The following is a 19,237-nucleotide window of genomic DNA, read 5'->3' as shown; positions in this document are numbered from 1 at the left end:
GCTGGGTTAGCTTAGGCTAACCTGTGATGCTAAGTGATATTACTTTTACACTCATACCCCTTTTCCACCAAACCGGTTCCAGTGCTGGTTCTGGTTCACAACTTGTTCCACTTGGAACCAGCTGGGAACCGGTTTGTTTTTCCACAGCTCGGTGCTAAGAGGAGTCATGTCATTACGTCGCTGCAAACGTCAGTTACGTCGCTGTGTTTGCATGAAAGTTGCAGCAACAACAAGGTATTTGCTCTAACAGGACTTGGTCCACGTAGCTCCTCCGTGGACACATCTCTAAAAGACAGGTTGTCTCCTCCTCAGACCCATGATGCTTTGCTGAATCCAGATTCATTCTTATTTGAAAATGTCTCCGTCTCCCAGTCTTGCTATTGCCGTTGGTCTTAATAACTCCGCCCCCTCCGCTTACGTAAGTGATTCTTTTCTTCTAGTCCAGCAAAGAGTCTGTGCTACCTTGGAACTGGGTTTTCTGGCCCGGAGCCAGTTCTTTGTCAGTAGAAAAAGAAAACCCGGTTCCAAACTCAGCACTGGCCCAGAACCAGAACCAGAACCATCAGCGGGTCGCGGGTGAAACGTCATCGGAAACGAGCGAAGCCAGAGCTGAAACGACGGCTAGCAGATCAGATTACGCTAACTAATCCAAGAAAGTGGATTACGCTAACAGCTGAATCGCACCACACATTTGAGCTTCCATATAGCGGGCTAGCAAGTTAGCCATCTCCATTGCGAGTTTTCAGACACCCCCCCCCCCTCAAAACGGCCATAAGTGACAAATCTTGCGACGTTTCCAGGTGTCGTTGAACACTTTCATGGACTATGACCCCACGCTTCTCAGCGAGCAGCCGGTGCTGCCGTTGGCCCCGCCCTCAAACCAAACCCCGGTTCCCTCATCGTCGGTTTGATTGATGTTTGGCATCAAAATAGTCGTCCAGAGGCCCTTGGAAAGACAAACCTGATGACCTGACCCATGTTCTGGCGGCGTATTTGGGCCCGTTGCCGCGGCGACCCACCAGCCGGGCAGCTTCCTGCCTGACAGGTTGTTTTTCGTCCTTGTTTCTGGGAGGTTTAGTTACCAGTCTGTTTATGTTTGATTCATGAAACCACACACGTCGGTATGTCTGCATCCCACATGTTTGCTCCGTATCATCCTGCCGTTTCACCACCACCCTCCCGTTATCTCCTCGGAGGAGAGTGGACCTTCAGCTCGCCGTGAAGCCGTTGCTTTGGCCTAGATGAGACGGGGACATCCCTGGTGGACGCTTTAAAGGGTCCTGAACCTGCGAGGGGGGGCCATAGGGGGCCATAGGGGAGCGTTTCCATTTTCACTGTAAATCCCACCGATCAATGAAACCGTTTGATCTTCTCCTTGTGTTTATTGGACAAAATCTACGGTGTCATTTCCTCTTTTCTTTTGCCGTCCATCAGAAAATCCTTCCACGCATATTTGATGCATATCTGACATTTAAAGCCACTTACATGTAGCAATACCAGTTCTGACCACATGGTGGCAGCAGATCGCATCAACATTCATGTGTCACAAAGACAAAGACACCTCCAGTGGGACTAGGGATGGGAATCGAGAAATTGTTCTTGTTCCGGTTTCCAGTGTTTCAATTCCTTGGAATCTTTGGATATTTTTCAAACGATTCCCTTTTTGATTCCAGTGAGCATGAATGACGTCATCACGCATGTTGCGTAACGTGCGTAAGCCAGCAGTCAATAGTAGACATGGCGCTCAAGCGATACAGACGTACGAAAGTATGGTTATATTTCAGTAAAAAAGACAACAGGCTAAGTGAATATTTCATCAAAGGGAGGAAATGCTACCAACATGCAAAAATATTTGCGCACACAGCAGCGATAATGATCAAGGAAAGTTGCGTTTTCCAGCAGCATCCGCAAGGTTAACATGTCCTTGGCTAATAATAGTGCAGGTAACTAATTAACTAGTGAACATTCCCAGCACATTCATTTCTTTGGTATCGTGGTGTCGTCGGCCATGATGTCCACGTTGACCCTGCGGTCGCTCGGTCTCACGGCCATCGTTGACCTGTTGTTGTTGATGTTTCCTAAAGTACCTTAAAGCCTTAAGCAGCTGTGGAGAGAGGCGATGGGGACGAGCTGGAGGGCGTCTCCTAAAAGTAATCAAATAATCAAATACTTAATCATTTTAAGAGTTTAGTCGATGCAAGCATCGACTCGTATCAGCACATTAGGGTCGGGTTTCCTCCTGCTACCTGCACAAGCGGATTATTTCCCATCATCCATCTGTGAGTGTAATAATTAGCTTGGATGTTAATGGGTCGGGGGTTTCCCTCCAGATCTCGCCTCATCGGGCCGAGTGACGAGTCAAACAACATTTTTCCAACGATGTTCCGTTTCACGGGCCGATGGCGGGAAACCCTCTTTAATGTGAAAAGATGAAGAGAAAACGCCGTTTAACAAGCGTCAGATGGGAAAAGCAGAAGGATTCCTGCGAGACGGTTTGAGAGTCGAGACGGGTTGTCAGTTTCCAGACGTTCGCAAGCTAACGAGCTAACGAGCCGACCAGCTGCGACGAGGTCCGGCTTCCTCCCGTCCGCAGAACCGCCTCCCCGAGTCCTCGTCCCGGAGGTCCGAGGAGCTGGATCTGCTTCCTGATCTGATGTTTTCTCCTCTCTGACTCTTCCGCAGATGGTCACCACCTCTGGGAGACGGAGGCCAAGGTGGAGAGAGACCCGTCGAAGCCCGTGAGTGACACCCGAGACGCCAGCACCACCAGAGGTTTGGTCTCAGTTCAGGGCTTCAGGGAAACAGCTGTTTCCAATCTAGTAGCTGATGTCAACACAAATGTCTCGGCTGCACTTCTGGGAGCCGGCCAACGTCTAAATCAAGCTAGCCGACGTCTAAATCAGCCGGGCTGACAGTCGACGCCGGCGGCGCAGAAAAGTTCTTCTGGTCCTGATCTGATCCTGCAATTCTCATATTTTCACTTTCAAATCCATCACTTTAATTCTTATTCTGCGAAACCACAACTTAAACACATCTCAAGGCCTTTAATCAGACTCAAGACCAGTAGTCCCGTGCAGCACGGTCCAGTCCAGTTATGATCTGGTCCAGTTATGATCTGGTCCAGTTATAAGTTTAAGTTTAAGTTTAGAGTTTATTTTACAAATAATTTAAAAAAACACAAATACAGATAATAATCAATTGAGGTTTGTAAAATGGGACTCCCCAGAAGCTACTGTAGCTTATGAATAGGGGCCCAGTCACACAGCAGAACAACTATAAATTACACATATAATACATATACATACAATATATAACCTTATAACCTAAATAAGAAAAAAAAAAAAAAAAAAAAAAACCCTGAGACCTCCTCAGATTTCCTACATACAAATATATTCATATAAAAATAATACATCAGGTGTTGGTACATAAAAAATTTAATAAGAGACATAATTTAATAACAATTTTTGTTTTAATCTTTTTTTTTTTAAAGTTGAGAGAGATCCAGACTCTTTTATAGCACTACCAAGCTCATTCCAAATTTTTGGACCTTTGCAGGTTACGCTGAAACTTGTACATTTCAGTTTCCTTTTCTTTCCCGTTAAAAGTTGTTTTATGATCCACTCCAGATTCAAAATTCATGCTGCAGGTTGGTTCAGATCTTTTATTTGCTTCATTCCATCGACACGAGCAAACATGACAAAACTCTGGTTAAAAGGGATTAAAAAACCTCAATCAGAACCAGAACCAGGACCAGGACCAGAACCAGAACCAGAACCAGGACCAGAACCAGAACCAGGACCAGGACCAGGACCAGGACCAGGGTTGGGACATTTGCATCTGAGACACATAAGAGAACAGTTATAGTTGATGTTTATGGCTTTTACAGACGAGAGGCGTAAAGAGGAGGGACTGTGGGGCTGGTGCATCATGGGAGGTCCCCAGCAGTTTAGGACTAACGCAGTTCAACTAAAGCAGTGGTTCCCAACCTTTTTTCCATGGAGCCCCCCCTACTTGTGTCTAAGACCAGCCGGGCCCCCCGACCCGTACGTACTGACACCAATAGAGTAAAGTGATTCGTTACAAATCTTTAATTGGAAAAATTAACATTAATTATGTTTTTGTGATACATTTTTCTTTGGTTTACCCTGTATACATATGACTTTGTCTTTCCCACCTTCATTTTGTGTCACCACTGTATAAAATACACACAGAAAATAATTGCAAGGACATAAAATAATTTCAGAAAAATGTGTCTTTTAATATGAGCGCAAACATTTTTAACATTTTTCCTTTAACAACCTGTCGGAGTAGTAGTATGATTAAATGTTGAATAATGATATAATAATAAGTTATTAAGTTTTTATCCTGCTAAATAACTTGGAAATATATTTTGGTCATTTTAAAATACTACGTGGGTTTATACAGACTTGGATTACAGTATTCCATTAGGTGTGTTATTATTATTTATTTAACATGCGCAAATATAATTTTTACAACTGCATATCCTCAAAGCAGACAAAGTTTTGCGCCCCCCCAGAGATCTCAGGCGCCCCCCCAGGGGGGGGCCAGGCCCCAGGTTGGGAGAGACTGAACTAAAGGACCGTTCAGGCCGAGTCCTGGTCCAAGACTCGGTCCAGACCCCTCTCAGCCTCCGTTACTTTATCTCCGACGCTCCCCGCCCCGGCTGCTCCTGAACCCCGTCCATCACCGGGACTCCCATGAAACCCTTAGTTGCCATGGTTACGCCCCTGGACGGATGCTGACGGGGCCGTAACATCTGGACCGTCTGAGCGGCCGAGGCCTCTCCATCCACGTGTCCAACCAGATTCCTCCGACTCGTCGGTCGTCACCTCAGCCGCTGCTCTGATTTACGGCTCGCTGCGAATCCACCTCCGGAGGAGACGCCTCCGACCGATCCGAGACAGAAACCCGGCAGGTGCAGGTTCCTCTCCGCCAGGTTCTGGTCTGAGGGTTTGGCTGAACTTCCTGTTCGGGTCGCAGACGTCTGGTTCTTGTTTCCCCAAAGCGGGTCGGAGTAAATAAACAATGTTTATTGATCACTTGTGGAACCAGAAGCTCGACCCTCGGGTGCCGTTACCTTGGGGGGGGGGGGGGGGGGGGGGGGGTCGCCATGGTAACAGGGTCGTCATCAGATGAGCGTTTACTTCAGACTCCACCAGAAGTCGTCTCTTGGTTCTTTTCCAGGGAAAGTAAACAGGTTCGGTTGGATGCTCCGGTTTACTTACAGTATTTAGTCAGACACCAGTTGTGCAAGTTCTCCCACTTAAAAAGATAAGATATACCTGTAATTTTCATCACAGGTATATCTCAACTATACGGAAGAGTATTAGGGCCAGGCAGGAGAAAAATAAAAATAAATATTTTTTTTGTGGAGGAAGATATTTTTTTTCATTATGCACTTCGAGAAAAAAGTCGAAATGTTGAGATTAATGTTGAAATACAATTTCAAGAATAAAGTCGAAATTTCATGAATAAAGCCGAAATTTCGCTTTTCTTCTCAACATTTCAACTTTATTCACGTAATTTTCACTTTTTTTCTCGACATTTCGACTTTTTTGTCAACATTTCGACTTTTTTCTCCAAATTGTTCTTCAACATTAATCTTGACATTTCGACTTTTTTCTCGAAATGCATGATGAAAAAAAAAAATCTTCCTCCTCTAAAATATTATTTTTATTTTTCTCCTGCCTGGCCCTAATACTCTTCCATACTGCTATGAGAGACAGAATGAAAAAAAGAAAATCACATTTTGGTTGGATGGATGCAGCTCGGCTTTCTTTCTCTTCCAAACACGACCAGTTGTGTTTCCACCAAAAAGTTCTATTTTGGTTTCATCTGACCATATAAAATTCTCCCAACCCTCTTCTTCTTTATCCCACGGGGTGAGATCTTGCGTGAAGCCCCAGATCGAGGGAGATTATCAGTGGTCTTGTACGTCATCCATTTTCTAATAATTGCTCCCACAGTTGATTTCTTCACACCAAGGTCTACAATTCTATTTCTCACATCCTTTGACAGCTCTTTGGTCTTGGCCATAGTGGAGTTTGGAGTGTGGCTGTTTGAGGTTGTGGGCAGGTGTCTTTTATACTGATAACCAGTTAAAACAGTTGCCATTAATACAGGTAACAAGTGGAGGACAGAGGAGCCTCCTAGGCCCCGTTTACATTTAGCAAAAACGGTGGTGTTTTCATGTGTTTTTGCTGTTCGTTTACACGAAAACGAAGCTCAAAGTCAGCAAAAACGATCATTTCTGAAATTTCCAAAAAGCAAAAAATAAAATGGCGAGACTTCATTTGTAATTTGCTCAGCTGTACTTTATCTTAGAAACATCCAACATTGAACTACGCTAATTTTAAGGCTAATGGATTGACGTGCTGATTTTAGAGGCTTGTTGCTCAGCAACACGTTAGCGTAGAGACATCATTCAAACGTTAAAAGACTTGGGACGCTTTGGACTATAACATATTGAAGCTAGCTATTGCAGTTTTTGAGAAATTGAGGAATAAAGTAACAGCGAAGATCATTCCTATGGGGGATGTTACCATGGCGACACAAAACCTACTAATTCCTATGGGGAGCATAGGAATGAATGAAGTACAACCAGAACCAGCTCAGGCCCCGTTTACACGTAGCAAAAATGGTGGTGTTTTCATGTGTTTTGGCCGTTCGTTTACACGAAAAACGAAGCTCAAAGTCACCAAAAACGATCATTCCTGGAAACTCCGGCCAAAGTGGAGATTTCCAAAAACTCTGTCTCCACGTTTGCTTGTAAACAGAGGAAAACGGACATTTAGGCTTCAGAACATCACATTATGAGACAGAAACGTCACCAGCGTCATGTGTGCGACCTGTGTTTACAATTTGTTTGGCCACCGTCAATATTTTCTTGTATTTTACCTGTTTTATATTCTAACGTCACACTTAAAAGTAATTCCACTTCTCTGTCACTCCAAACGACTCTCGTTCATCTTGGAAGTAACTGGAAGTTACACGTGTCATTTGTTGAGGTTTTTTTTCCAGGATTCCGATTGGCTAGCATGACCATAGCTCTTCGTTACGCTGCCCCCTGTAGGTTTGGCTGCTCATAGCACCTTAACAGCATATTTATGCAGGTTCGTGTAAATGATGGTATTTTTCAAAATGTAGAGCTGGAAATATGCGTTTTTGTAAATACCCAGCTATGTGTAAATGTGGCCTTAAAGAAGAAGTTACAAGTCTGTGAAAGCCAGAAATCTTGCTTGTTTGTAGGTGACCAAATACTTATTTTACCGAGGAATTTACCAATTCATTCAGTAAAAATACTACAATGTGATTTCCTGGATTCTTTCTCCCCATTCTGTCTCTCATAGTTGAAGTGAACCTACAGGACTGTCACAGAAAATTAGAATATTGTGATAAAGTTCTTTATTTTCTGTAATGTAATTAAAAAAACAAAAATGTCATACATTCTGGATTCATTACAAATCAACTGAAATATTGCAAGCCTTTTATTATTTTAAAATTGCTGATTATGGCTTACAGCTTAAGATTAAGATTCCCAGAATATTCTAATTTTTTGAGATAGGATATTTGAGTTTTCTTAAGCTGTAAGCCATGATCAGCAATATTAAAATAATAAAAGGCTTGCAATATTTCAGTTGATTTGTAATGAATCCAGAATGTATGACATTTTTGCATTACAGAAAATAAAGGACTTTATCACAATATTCTAATTTTCTGAGACAGTCCTGTATAATGAAAATTACAGGCCTCTCTCGTCTTTTTAAGTGGGAGAACTTGCACAATTGGTGTCTGACTAAAAACTTTTTTGCCCCACTGTATAACTCCAGAAAAAAATCGGTACTCGTGACATGGAAGGACTGTTTGATTTGGACGATTTGGACGAAGCGAGAGGACGAGGTGTCCAGGAGTTCAGGCGTCCCGAGACGGAGAGACGTGGAGGGAGTCTGGGAGGCGGACGAGGGGATTAGCGAGCGTCTGCACCTGCTGCCTCGTCCACATCTGTCTGCTGGAGGAGACACCAACCCCCGTCCCGTCCCATCCCCTCCCCCGGGCCCGGCGGGTCTGGGCCGGTCTGGGCCGGTCTGGACCGGTCCCACTCTAAACACAGACGCTGCCGAGGCCAGGTTCTACATCTGCTGCGGCTGCACGGCACCAGACCAGAATACCTCACCTCCTCCGTCACCTGCAGGGCCGGGCCGGACCCGGGAGGGGGGAGGTCCAGTCCAGGAATCACTTCTCTGGACCCGGTTCTGCTGCTTTAGGACTGGATTCAAGGTTGTCTTGCTAAAAGAGCAATGAAAGGACACGTCGGACCGCAGCGGCACCAGGGAAACCTGGACTGGTGCATCATGGGAGGTCCCCCCTGGTCTAGGCCTAACGCAGTCCAACTAAAGCAGTGTCTCCCAACCTGGGGTCCGGGCCCCCCTGGGGGGACGCGAAACTTCTTTGAGGATATGCAGTTGTAAAAATTATATTTGCACATGTTAAATAAATAAAAAATCATAATGACACCCCTAATGGAGTACAGTCATCCAAGTCTGTATAAACCCACTTAGAAATATATTTTGGTCATTTTAAAATACTAAGTTATTTATCAGGATAAAAACTAAAAACGTATTATTATATTATTATTCAATATTTAATCATACTACTACTCCGACAGGTTGTTAAAGGAAAAATGTTGCTCTCATATTAAGAGAGACATTTTTTAGAAATTATTTTATGTCCTTGCAATTATTTTTTGTGCATATTTTATACATTGGTGACACAAAAGGAAGGTGAGAAAAACAAAGTACAGGGTAAACCAAAGAGAAATGTATCAAAAAACATAATTAATGTTCATTTTTACAATTAAAGGTTTGTAACGAATCACTTTACTCTTTTGCTGCCAGTACATACGGGTCGGGGGGCCCGGCTGGTCTTAGACACAAGTAGGGGGAACAAGTAAAAAAAAAGGTTGGGAACCACTGAAATAGAGGACCGTTCACCTGGACTAAATCCTGGACCGAGTCCTGAACAAAGTCCTGGCCTGAGTCCAAGACTCTGGACCGAGTCTTGGTTTGAGCCTTGGACCGAGTCCTGGACCCAGTCCTGGTCCAGACCTGAACCCAAACTGGGAACTGGTTCCACCAGAGAGGGAGTCTGTGACCGAGTCTTGGACCGAGTCTTGGACCGAGTCCTGGACCGAGTCCTGGACCGAGTCCTGGACCGAGTCCTGGACCGAGTCCTGGACCGAGTCTTGGACCGAGTCTTGGACCGAGTCTTGGACCGAGTCCTGGACAGAGTCTGGACCGAGTCTTGGACCGAGTCTTGGACCGAGTCTTGGACCGAGTCTTGGACCGAGTCCTGGACCGAGTCCTGGACCGAGTCTTGGACCGAGTCTTGGACCGAGTCTTGGACCGAGTCCTGGACAGAGTCTGGACCGAGTCTTGGACCGAGTCTTGGACCGAGTCCTGGACCGAGTCTTGGACCGAGTCTTGGACCGAGTCTTGGACCGAGTCCTGGACCGAGTCTTGGACCGAGTCTTGGACCGAGTCTTGGACCGAGTCTTGGACCGAGTCCTGGACCGAGTCCTGGACCGAGTCTTGGACCGAGTCTTGGACCGAGTCTTGGACCGAGTCCTGGACAGAGTCTGGACCGAGTCTTGGACCGAGTCTTGGACCGAGTCCTGGACCGAGTCTTGGACCGAGTCCTGGACCGAGTCTTGGACCGAGTCTTGGACTGAGTCCTGAACAAAGTCCTGGACCGAGTCCTGGACCGAGTCTTGGACCGAGTCCTGGACCGAGTCCTGGACCGAGTCCTGGACAGAGTCTTGGACCGAGTCCTGGACCGAGTCCTGGACCGAGTCCTGGACCGAGTCCTGGACAAAGTCTTGGACCGAGTCTTGGACCGAGTCCTGGACCGAGTCCTGGACCGAGTCCTGGACCGAGTCCTGGACCGAGTCCTGGACCGAGTCTTGGACCGAGTCTTGGACCGAGTCATGGACCGAGTCATGGACCGAGTCCTGGACCGAGTCCTGGACCGAGTCTTGGACCGAGTCTTGGACCGAGTCTTGGACCGAGTCTTGGTTTGAGTCCTGGACCGAGTCCTGGACCGAGTCCTGGACCGAGTCCTGGACCGAGTCTTGGTTTGAGTCTTGGACCGAGTCCTGGACCGAGTCTTGGACCGAGTCCTGGACCGAGTCCTGGACCGAGTCTTGGACCGAGTCCTGGACCGAGTCTTGGACCGAGTCTTGGACCGAGTCTTGGTTTGAGTCTTGGACCGAGTCCTGGACCGAGTCCTGGACCGAGTCCTGGACCGAGTCTTGGACCGAGTCCTGGACCGAGTCCTGGACCGAGTCTTGGACCGAGTCCTGGACCGAGTCCTGAACAAAGTCTTGGACCGAGTCCTGGACCGAGTCTTGGACCGAGTCTTGGACCGAGTCCTGGACCGAGTCTTGGACCGAGTCTTGGACAAAGTCTTGTACCGAGTCCTGGACCGAGTCTTGGACCGAGTCCTGGACCGAGTCCTGGACCGAGTCTTGGTTTGAGTCCTGGACCGAGTCCTGGACCGAGTCTTGGACCGAGTCTTGGACCGAGTCCTGGACCGAGTCTTGGACCGAGTCTTGGACAAAGTCTTGTACCGAGTCCTGGACCGAGTCTTGGACCGAGTCTTGGACCGAGTCCTGGACCGAGTCTTGGACCGAGTCTTGGACAAAGTCTTGTACCGAGTCCTGGACCGAGTCCTGGACCGAGTCTTGGACCGAGTCCTGGACCGAGTCTTGGACCGAGTCTTGGACCGAGTCCTGGACCGAGTCTTGTACCGAGTCCTGGACCGAGTCCTGGACCGAGTCCTGGACCGAGTCCTGAACAAAGTCGTGGACCGAGTCTTGGACCGAGTCTTGGACCGAGTCTTGACCGAGTCCTGAACAAAGTCGTGGACCGAGTCTTGGACCGAGTCTTGGACCGAGTCTTGGACCGAGTCTTGACCGAGTCCTGAACAAAGTCGTGGACCGAGTCTTGGACCGAGTCTTGACCGAGTCCTGAACAAAGTCTTGGACCGAGTCCGGGACCGAGTCTTGGACCGAGTCTTGGACCGAGTCTTGACCGAGTCCTGGACCGAGTCCTGAACAAAGTCCTGGGCCGAGTCTTGGACCGAGTCTTGACCGAGTCCTGAACAAAGTCGTGGACCGAGTCTTGGACCGAGTCTTGACCGAGTCCTGAACAAAGTCGTGGACCGAGTCTTGGACCGAGTCTTGACCGAGTCCTGAACAAAGTCGTGAACCGAGTCCTGGACTGAGTCCTGGACCCGGTTCTGCTGCTTTAGGACTTGATTCGAGGTTGTTTTGCTAAAAGAGCAGTGAAAGGACACGTCGGACCGCAGCAGCACCAGGGAAACCGCCTGGACTCGGCTCCAGGGTTCTGGACCAGCTGGTTCTGGAAACGGCCTCATCTGGCTCCACTTTAGCCCTGCAGTGATTTAATGCAGCAGGTTCTACGTGTCAGCGCCGACGGTCCTCTGAAGCCCGGTTCTGGAGACGGATTACTCCCCCCCCCCGACTACCGAGCAACACCTCTAACACACTCCGTCAGATTTATTCACAAAGAAACTTCGAGTGTCCGCGGGCTGAACCCGCGGCGCGCTTGCTAACGGCCTCCACTCCCAGCAGGAAGCTCTGCTGGGGAAATAAACCATCCGACACTCCCGGGTTCAGCCGCTCACATCGGCGGAGGTATTCGCTGAGCAAACAACGCCGGCCTCCACGTCTCGCCCAGGCGCTATCAGTCAGGGCGAAGGCAGGTTTCAGACCCGCAGCCTCATATTTCAGGAGAAGGAAACCAAGGACAGCCTGGATCTGGAGTACGCCGAGCTGAACTTCACGATCCGTCCCAGCCAAAGGGGAGAAGCGTTACACAACGATATCGGGAAGTTAAATGGACCCCGTTCAAAGCCTGGAACTAAAACGGGTCCCAGGAAATCGGATCACATGTCGTTAATGCTTACGATGAGGTTTGAACCCAGATCCCAGGACACATCTGAAAGGGGTCCAGGACGTTTCTGTCCACGTTCTGAACCCAAAAGCACCCTGGGATGGATTCAGGAATGCCTAATAAACTAGCATCATAGTTTCATGCACAAATTACTTCAGTATGGCTCTTTTTAATTGAGCTGAAAGGCCGTCACCCTTCCCCAGCTTGTCCGGTGGACTCCTGCCGTTCGCCGGAGGAGAGCTGGGAACCGGAGAGCTGAAATAGGCTCCAGCAGACACCCCCCCTCCACCCTGAATGGGAATAAGATGGATGAATAACACTTCATTATGTTGTTGCAAGGTACATAAGCACCAAAGTAGGAAGAAACATGAAGAGAAGCTTAAAGAAAACCTCGAGATCATCATGAAGCCATTTGGATATCAAGTGTTGTCCATCACTAAATATGCTGATGATGCACCATCAGGATCTAACACGGGTAGAAAGGACAACGATATTGGGTAGTCAAATGGGCCTCATTCAAACCTGGAACTAAAACGAGTCCCAGGAAATCAGATCACATGTCGTTAATGCTTAAGACGAGGTTTGAACCCAGATCCCATCGATCAGGACACATCTGAAAGGGGCCCAAGATGTTCTGTCCACGTTCTGAACCCAAAAGCACCCTAGGATGGATTCAGGAATGTCTAATAAACTAGCATCATAGTTTCCTGCACAAATTACTTCAGTATGGATCTTTTTAATTGAGCTGAAAGGCCGTCACCCTTCCCCAACTTGTCTGGTGGACTCCTGCCGTTCGCCGGAGGAGAGCTGGGAACCGGAGAGCTGAAATAGGCTCCAGCAGACCCCCCCCCACACCCTAAATGGGAATAAGATGGATGGATGAATAACACTTTATTATGTTGTTGCAAGGTAAATAAGCACCAAAGTAGGAAGAAACATGAAGAGAATCTTAAAGAAATCCTCGAGATCATGATGAACCCATTTGGATATCAAGTGTTGTCCATCACTAAATATGCTGATGATGCACCGTCATGAGCTAACACGGGTACAAAAGGTACTTATATTTCATAGCAATGATTGTTTATGCGATACTTTCTGAAAATAGCACTTGATGGAAGCATGAATACAGTAAATGGGATGGTCCCGAGTACAGACCCCTGTGGAACACCATGACAAACTTATTCATATGAACAAAACCCATCACAACTCCCAAAGTTCTAATGAAATATCTCAGACATGTTTGGTTAAAAGAGGAAAGAACGGGACGGTATAGAATCCTCCGCTAGAGGGTGGATTCACACTCTCAACTCCGCCCCCCTCTTCCACAAGGCAGGCCTTTGTACAAAACTAGATCTGTGAGGTCACAGCACCCTGAAAATATCATCAAATCTAATAAATCACACATTTTTCAGTGGTAGTTATCCCAAACAAAGCGACAGGGTTTTTTTTCTCAAAACTCCTGAGTTGGTCGTCTCTTTTTTTATATCTCTAGAATGCTAGAAATATAACTGCACAGTCTCTTCAGCCACTTGATTTTACCATAATTGTCTTTGGTCCATCGCAGTGGCCCTGCGATGGACTGGCGACCTGTCCAGGGTGTAACCCCTGCCTCTCGCCTGAAAATAGCTGGGATAGACTCCAGCAGACCCCCATGACCCTGAAAAGGATAAAGCGGGTATAGATAATGCATGGATGGATGTCTTTGGTAAATACATCTGAAGTCCTGAGGGTTTATCTCAAAGGAGAAGTTATGACGAAACTGATTAATACTGAAAAAGGAAAAAACTGAGAAAAATTAAAAACTAATAAAACAAGACTGCCCTGAAAACAAACGAGACCAACACTGTAAAGCAGCACGTTAACCAAGATCTTTCTGGGTGTATCAGTTAGAGTGAAGATGTCTTTAATCTTGTGTTGCAGAATTTCCTGCTGGTGGAGATTCCTCCGTACAGAAACCAGAGACTCTCCACTCCGGTCCACGTCAACTTCTACGTCTGCAACGGCAAGAGGAAAAGAAGCCAGTACCAGCGCTTCACCTACGTCCCGGCCAGCGGTAAACCTCCTCCCACTCCTCCGGCTGACCTTTAGCGCTTAGCATCCGTTAGCCGTGATGCCAATAGACAAAAACCAACGAGTCAACATAAAACATTTTTAATATAATGCTCGACGGCTGCAGCCGGCACTGAGTTGGAGAATCTGGCAGCAACAGCTGCACAACGGTTCGGGGTTCACGACCTTTGGCCGGGGTCGCGGCTCGGCTAAACCGCAGGAAACGGTAACTAGTGTGTTGTTGTCTGGTCGAGCAACGTTTCTCGCCCCTTCGTGGTTGACTCACCACGCCACTAGCCGATCACATGACCAGCCATGTGGCTAGCGGTGCCGTAGCTCGGTCACCGCAAGGCCGGTACTGCAGGTTCAGGCGGAGCTCCGCAAGGCCTCGTCTCTGGCCCCCCGGCACTTTAGTAGATTTAGCAGCTTCTGGACTTATTACAAACAGAAGTTCAATTCAATTTTATTTATATAGCGTCTTTTACAACAGAAGTTGTCTCTAGGCGCTTTAAAGAGAATCAGAACAGAGCATTTAAATGTTGAATAAGTCTGTGCTTATGTCGGTTTGGGGGTCGCGACCTTTGGCCGGGGTCGAGCCGCGGGAAACAGTAACTAGCTCGTTGTCGTCTGGTCGAGCAACGTTTCTCGTCCCTTCGTGGTTGACTTTATGCCACTAGCCGACCACATGACCATTAGCTCGGTCATTGCAAGGCCGGTACTGCAGGTTCAGGCGGAGCTCCGCAAGGCCTCGTCTTAGGCCCACTGGCACTTTTGGTGATTTAGCAACTTCTGAACTTATTACAAACAAAAATGATGAATAAGTCTGTTCTTTTGTCCGTTCCGGGTTCACCACCTTTGGCCGGGGTCGTGGCTCGGCAAAACCGCGGGAAACGGTAACTAGTGTGTTGTTGTCTGGTCGAGCACCATTTCTCATCCCTTCGTGGTTGACTCACCACGCCACTAGCCGATCACATGACCAGCCATGTGGCTAGCGGTGCCGTAGCTCGGTCACCACAAGGCCGGTACTGCAGGTTCAGGCGGAGCTCCGCAAGGCCTCGTCTCAGGCCCACCGGCAATTCAGTAAATTTAGCAGCTTCTGAACTTATTACAAACAAAAACGATGAATAAGTCTGTACTTATGTCTTAATATTTGCTCAACACGGAGATCTATCCAGCGACTGTAACCACACATCCCTCCGTTACCCTTCTTTTTTCCTCCTCTCGTCATCCCTGCTTCCCGTTCGCTCCGCCTGCTCTTCGCCTTTTATATCCCAGACTAATTGGAAACATTTGAAGCGTGATTTTTTTACGTCTGAGGACCAGTTTGGTGCTCGGCACGTCTGGCGGTTTTGCTTGGGAGGAACAAAGCGCCGTTATTATTCCCCCATTGTAAAACAGAGATCCATAAAATCTGTTCTTTTCCTACGTACCTGTAGCAGCGCGGCGCTGCGGCGTTGGACGCTCGCGCCATGGGAAAAGCCTGCTATTTCAATAGGGAGGCTCTCGCCAAGCTAAATATAAACACTGACCCACCAACTGAAACGTGAAAAAGAGAAAAACCGCCACTAATTGAACTCAGGCTCGGGGCGAACATCCAGTGGGTGGTTCAAAGCTGCGATCCAGCTGCAGCGGCCCTGCCCTGCTCGTGGGCGGAGGAGCGCCCCGCCGTCAAAGTGGACCATTGTCCTCGGCCTGCAGGGTGTGAGGGAGGGGGACGGGCCCAACACGACCAGAACTCAGAACCGGGGAAAGTGAGTCACAAGTCCTGAAGCGACTGAACCAGGAAAATCTCAGATGGAAAATCGAATCACAAGGTTGTTTTTTTTTCCCTCCTCCTTCAGCAGCTGCAGGCGTTTCACTCGAAAAAGCAGATATACTTTGGGGTCCCCCCCTTGCCCCCCCACCGGAAACCCTCTCGTTTGTGGCGAGACGAACATTCGCACTTCTGCTGCTCCTACCGTTTCCTCGGCTTCCTGCAGACCCAGAATAGACGCGCTGCTATTTCAGGCCTGCGGTCGGTGGCGGCATCTCTGCTCGGTTCCTCTGTCACAGCTGCTGGCAGCGGAGGCTTCGGGCGCCGTGACGCGTCATGCCGAGTCTCTGCACGTGTTTGAGAAGGTTTGAGAAGGTTTGAGAAGGCAGAGATGTCGGGAAGGATAGAGAGAAGGATAAAGAGAAGGATAAAGCTGAATAAAATTATTTACCGGCTCGGCTTCAAGTACCGACACTAATCCAAGACAGATGCAGTGATGTAACAAGTTTATAGATAATCCTCATTATTTAAGCATAAAACCAGGGCTGGGGATCGATTCAAATGTCAAGAATCCATTCGATTCTGATTCTTAAGATTCAGAATCGATTATCAAGATTTGGTTCAATCGGATTCCGATATTGATTTGGGTTAGTGTTATTAAAACTGTTTTTTGAGCTGTTGCATGAATTATATGACTGTGTAGTTATGCAACATATTACTACTAGTATTATATTGAGAATCAACAGCAAGTATTGGCAGCTAATGATGCTGTAAGGACCAATCACCTCCCAGAATGCTGATAGAACTGCTTTCAGAAACATCGTGAGGCAGAATTATCAAACAGATCCAGGGCAGCAAACTACGGAAGAGTATTAGGGCCAGGCAGGCTGCAACTTTCACGCAAACGCAGCGACGTAACTGACGTGGCTCCCCTTAGCACCCGAGCTGTGGAAAAGGTAACCGGTTCTCATCTGGTCCCAAGTTGAACGAGTTGTGAACCAGAACCAGAACTGGAACCGGTTTGGTGGGTTTATGGGAGGACTAACACCCGAGGATGAAACCGTCTCCCCTCCGGAAAGTGTAACTCATGTCGTTGTCCCTCCTCTTCCTCAGTCCCGACGATAAAGACGGAGCCTCACGACGACTACGACGCTGCCCTGGTGGGGGTCCAGCACGGCCCGAGTCTGTCCCTGCTCCCCAAACCCTTCTACCCCCCCCAGGGCCTGACCCCCCTGATCTCCGACCTGCGGCCGTGCGTGGTGGGCGGGGCCTACTCCATCCCCCCGCAGAGACTGTCAGCCAAGCCCCCCCCGCTGCCCTCCCCCGGATCTCCCAGCTCCAGCCCGAAGCTGCACGACTTGTCGCCGTCGCCCTTCTCCAAGTGCCCCCCCGCCGGGCCGGCGGCCCCCCCGCCGGGCCCCCAGTCCCCCATCGGCCACGTCTCCATCATCCAGGAGACCCCTGGCCGCTACCAGCCCCCCATCTACCCCCCCGGCGGCTCCGCCTCCCCGCCCGCCTCGCAGACGCCCACCTCCTCCGACGCCCCCTTCTCTCCGGCCCATGAGATGACGCCGGCCCCCCCGGCCACCCAGCAGCCCCCCAAGGGTCCGGAGAGGCCCCGGCCCACCGCCCAGGAGGACGGCGCCCCCCCGGCGCTGGTGGTCAGCATCAAGCAGGAACCGCAGGAACTGGACCAGATGTACCTGGATGACGGTGAGAAACACTCGTAGATCTGGGCTAGAGACGAACCAATGACCACGCATAATGCTTCACGCATGCAACAGCAAAGCATGTTGGAAATTGTGTAATGCGCGTGATTGTTCCAGTTATTAGTCAAACCCTTAGGTGTTACCAAGGAAACTGAGTTATGGCTTGTTAAAAAACTTTGTAACTTACCAGGTTACAACGGCTGCAGACAAGAGATTAAATAGTCCGCTCATACGCTCAGCTGAGTAACCCAGGGGTCATTTCCGGGTTTTTAAAAACCGGAATATGAGCAAATTCCGGTTATTCAAAGGGGTTCTTGGTGTTTACATGGCCGTGCACAACCAGGCTATAGAGGGAATGCACATGACGTCACAGATGCCACTTCACAGCGGGTTACGCCCACTGAGTGGCAGAAAGACTTGTTGACTTGAAAGAGTTGTTGTGCGATCGACTTTACTCATAGAATTAGCAAGAAATCGGAGTTATTGTTTTACAGACTGCCGAAAAATAAGCTTAAGAGAGACAAATGGATCGCTGCAATTGGCAGAAACAACTGGATTCCAGGCACCGAAACGTGGATTAGCGGTTCCCACTTTGTATCAGGTAATGTTGGATTTTTGGGTAGCTAATGTTAAACGGTCAAATCATAAAGTTCGATGTCCTCATCACTTTAATTTCCCCAACAAATCCTGCCTTTAATTAGGACCAAGCGTCAAGACTTTTGAATGCCTTCAAGCTTTTGCTTCGTGTATGTCCGTAGAAATTAAGTACATATAAATATCAGGAAACTGGATTCGTGGCCAAATATTAATGTCCATGGACCACTGGTTCTTGGGGTAACTGTACGGGTCACTGTCAAGTCCAACTGCCTTTAATTTAAGCCCATAATCGGCTGTTATCCCATCTTTTCCACTAGTCGGGCGCTCCGTGTGGCAGTGATTTGAAGTAAATTGAGTAAATGGTCTCAACCCGAGTAAGAAAAACAATCCTTGGTGGCGAGGAAGGCGAGGGGGCGGAGTCGGGCGGCGGAGCAAGGCTAACCGGCAGCTAGCAGCGGCGCTTTGATCCGGTGTGGGTACCAGATTGTATCGGGCTGCAATATTTTCCCCGGAAGTGTGCATTTTTTCCCCGCGATGGTTTTTTTTTGCCATGTTAATCTAGGAAGGTAGTTTTTCACCATGTCTTCACATTCAAAACGTCTTTTTTGGCAATTGCGGATTAATCAGTGAGCGCTTAGTTGACGTTACATTTTTTTAATTATATTTATATAATGTATTATGACTATTTTGCTTAGACATTTACAGATTCAACAATGAGAACATATAGAGACATACACTTCTGTAAAGTCAGAAGCAGCAGATCATAGTGGAGGTAAAAGGGAGAAGAAACATATACAAGGAATTACTAAATAAATGCTGCTGTAACTGCTGTGCGGAACGTCATCACGTACGGTCAAAAGCCAATCACAAGACGGAACGTCATCACGTACGGGGAGCCGGTAAAAAAAAGCAGGTGGGAAAAAAAAGCACCGACACCGGCACCAGAGCTCCTGCCGGTCCGTCTGGCCCGGCTTCCTGCCGGTGCTGTTGTTGGGCCCAGACGGCAGGAACCTGGTTGCTCCTGCTCCGCCTGCCTGAGGCATGCTGGGTAAATACTCCTCGCCGCTGCCTGCGGTGGTTCTGGGATGGCTGAAGACTTCATGCTGTGTTTTTAGGATTAAAGAGGTAAAATCAGG

The 19,237-nt window shown here is 48.3% G+C and overlaps 1 protein-coding gene across 1 annotated transcript in view; it reads left to right on the top strand.

Annotated features, from left to right (window-relative positions):
- The window catches only part of nfatc1 (nuclear factor of activated T cells 1), a 61,296-nt gene that overhangs the window by 35,099 nt on the left and 6,960 nt on the right, over nucleotides 1–19,237 (top strand). The window contains exons 7-9 of the mRNA XM_061741287.1: nucleotides 2,683–2,738; nucleotides 13,914–14,046; nucleotides 16,909–17,508. Of these exons, the coding sequence (XP_061597271.1) occupies nucleotides 2,683–2,738; nucleotides 13,914–14,046; nucleotides 16,909–17,508 (789 nt within the window). The remainder of the gene's footprint in view (nucleotides 1–2,682; nucleotides 2,739–13,913; nucleotides 14,047–16,908; nucleotides 17,509–19,237) is intronic.

The sequence above is a fragment of the Cololabis saira genome, chromosome 15, assembly GCF_033807715.1.
Source record: "Cololabis saira isolate AMF1-May2022 chromosome 15, fColSai1.1, whole genome shotgun sequence".
NCBI classification, from domain to species: domain Eukaryota; kingdom Metazoa; phylum Chordata; class Actinopteri; order Beloniformes; family Belonidae; genus Cololabis; species Cololabis saira.
This window is presented reverse-complemented; position numbering and strand designations above follow the sequence as displayed.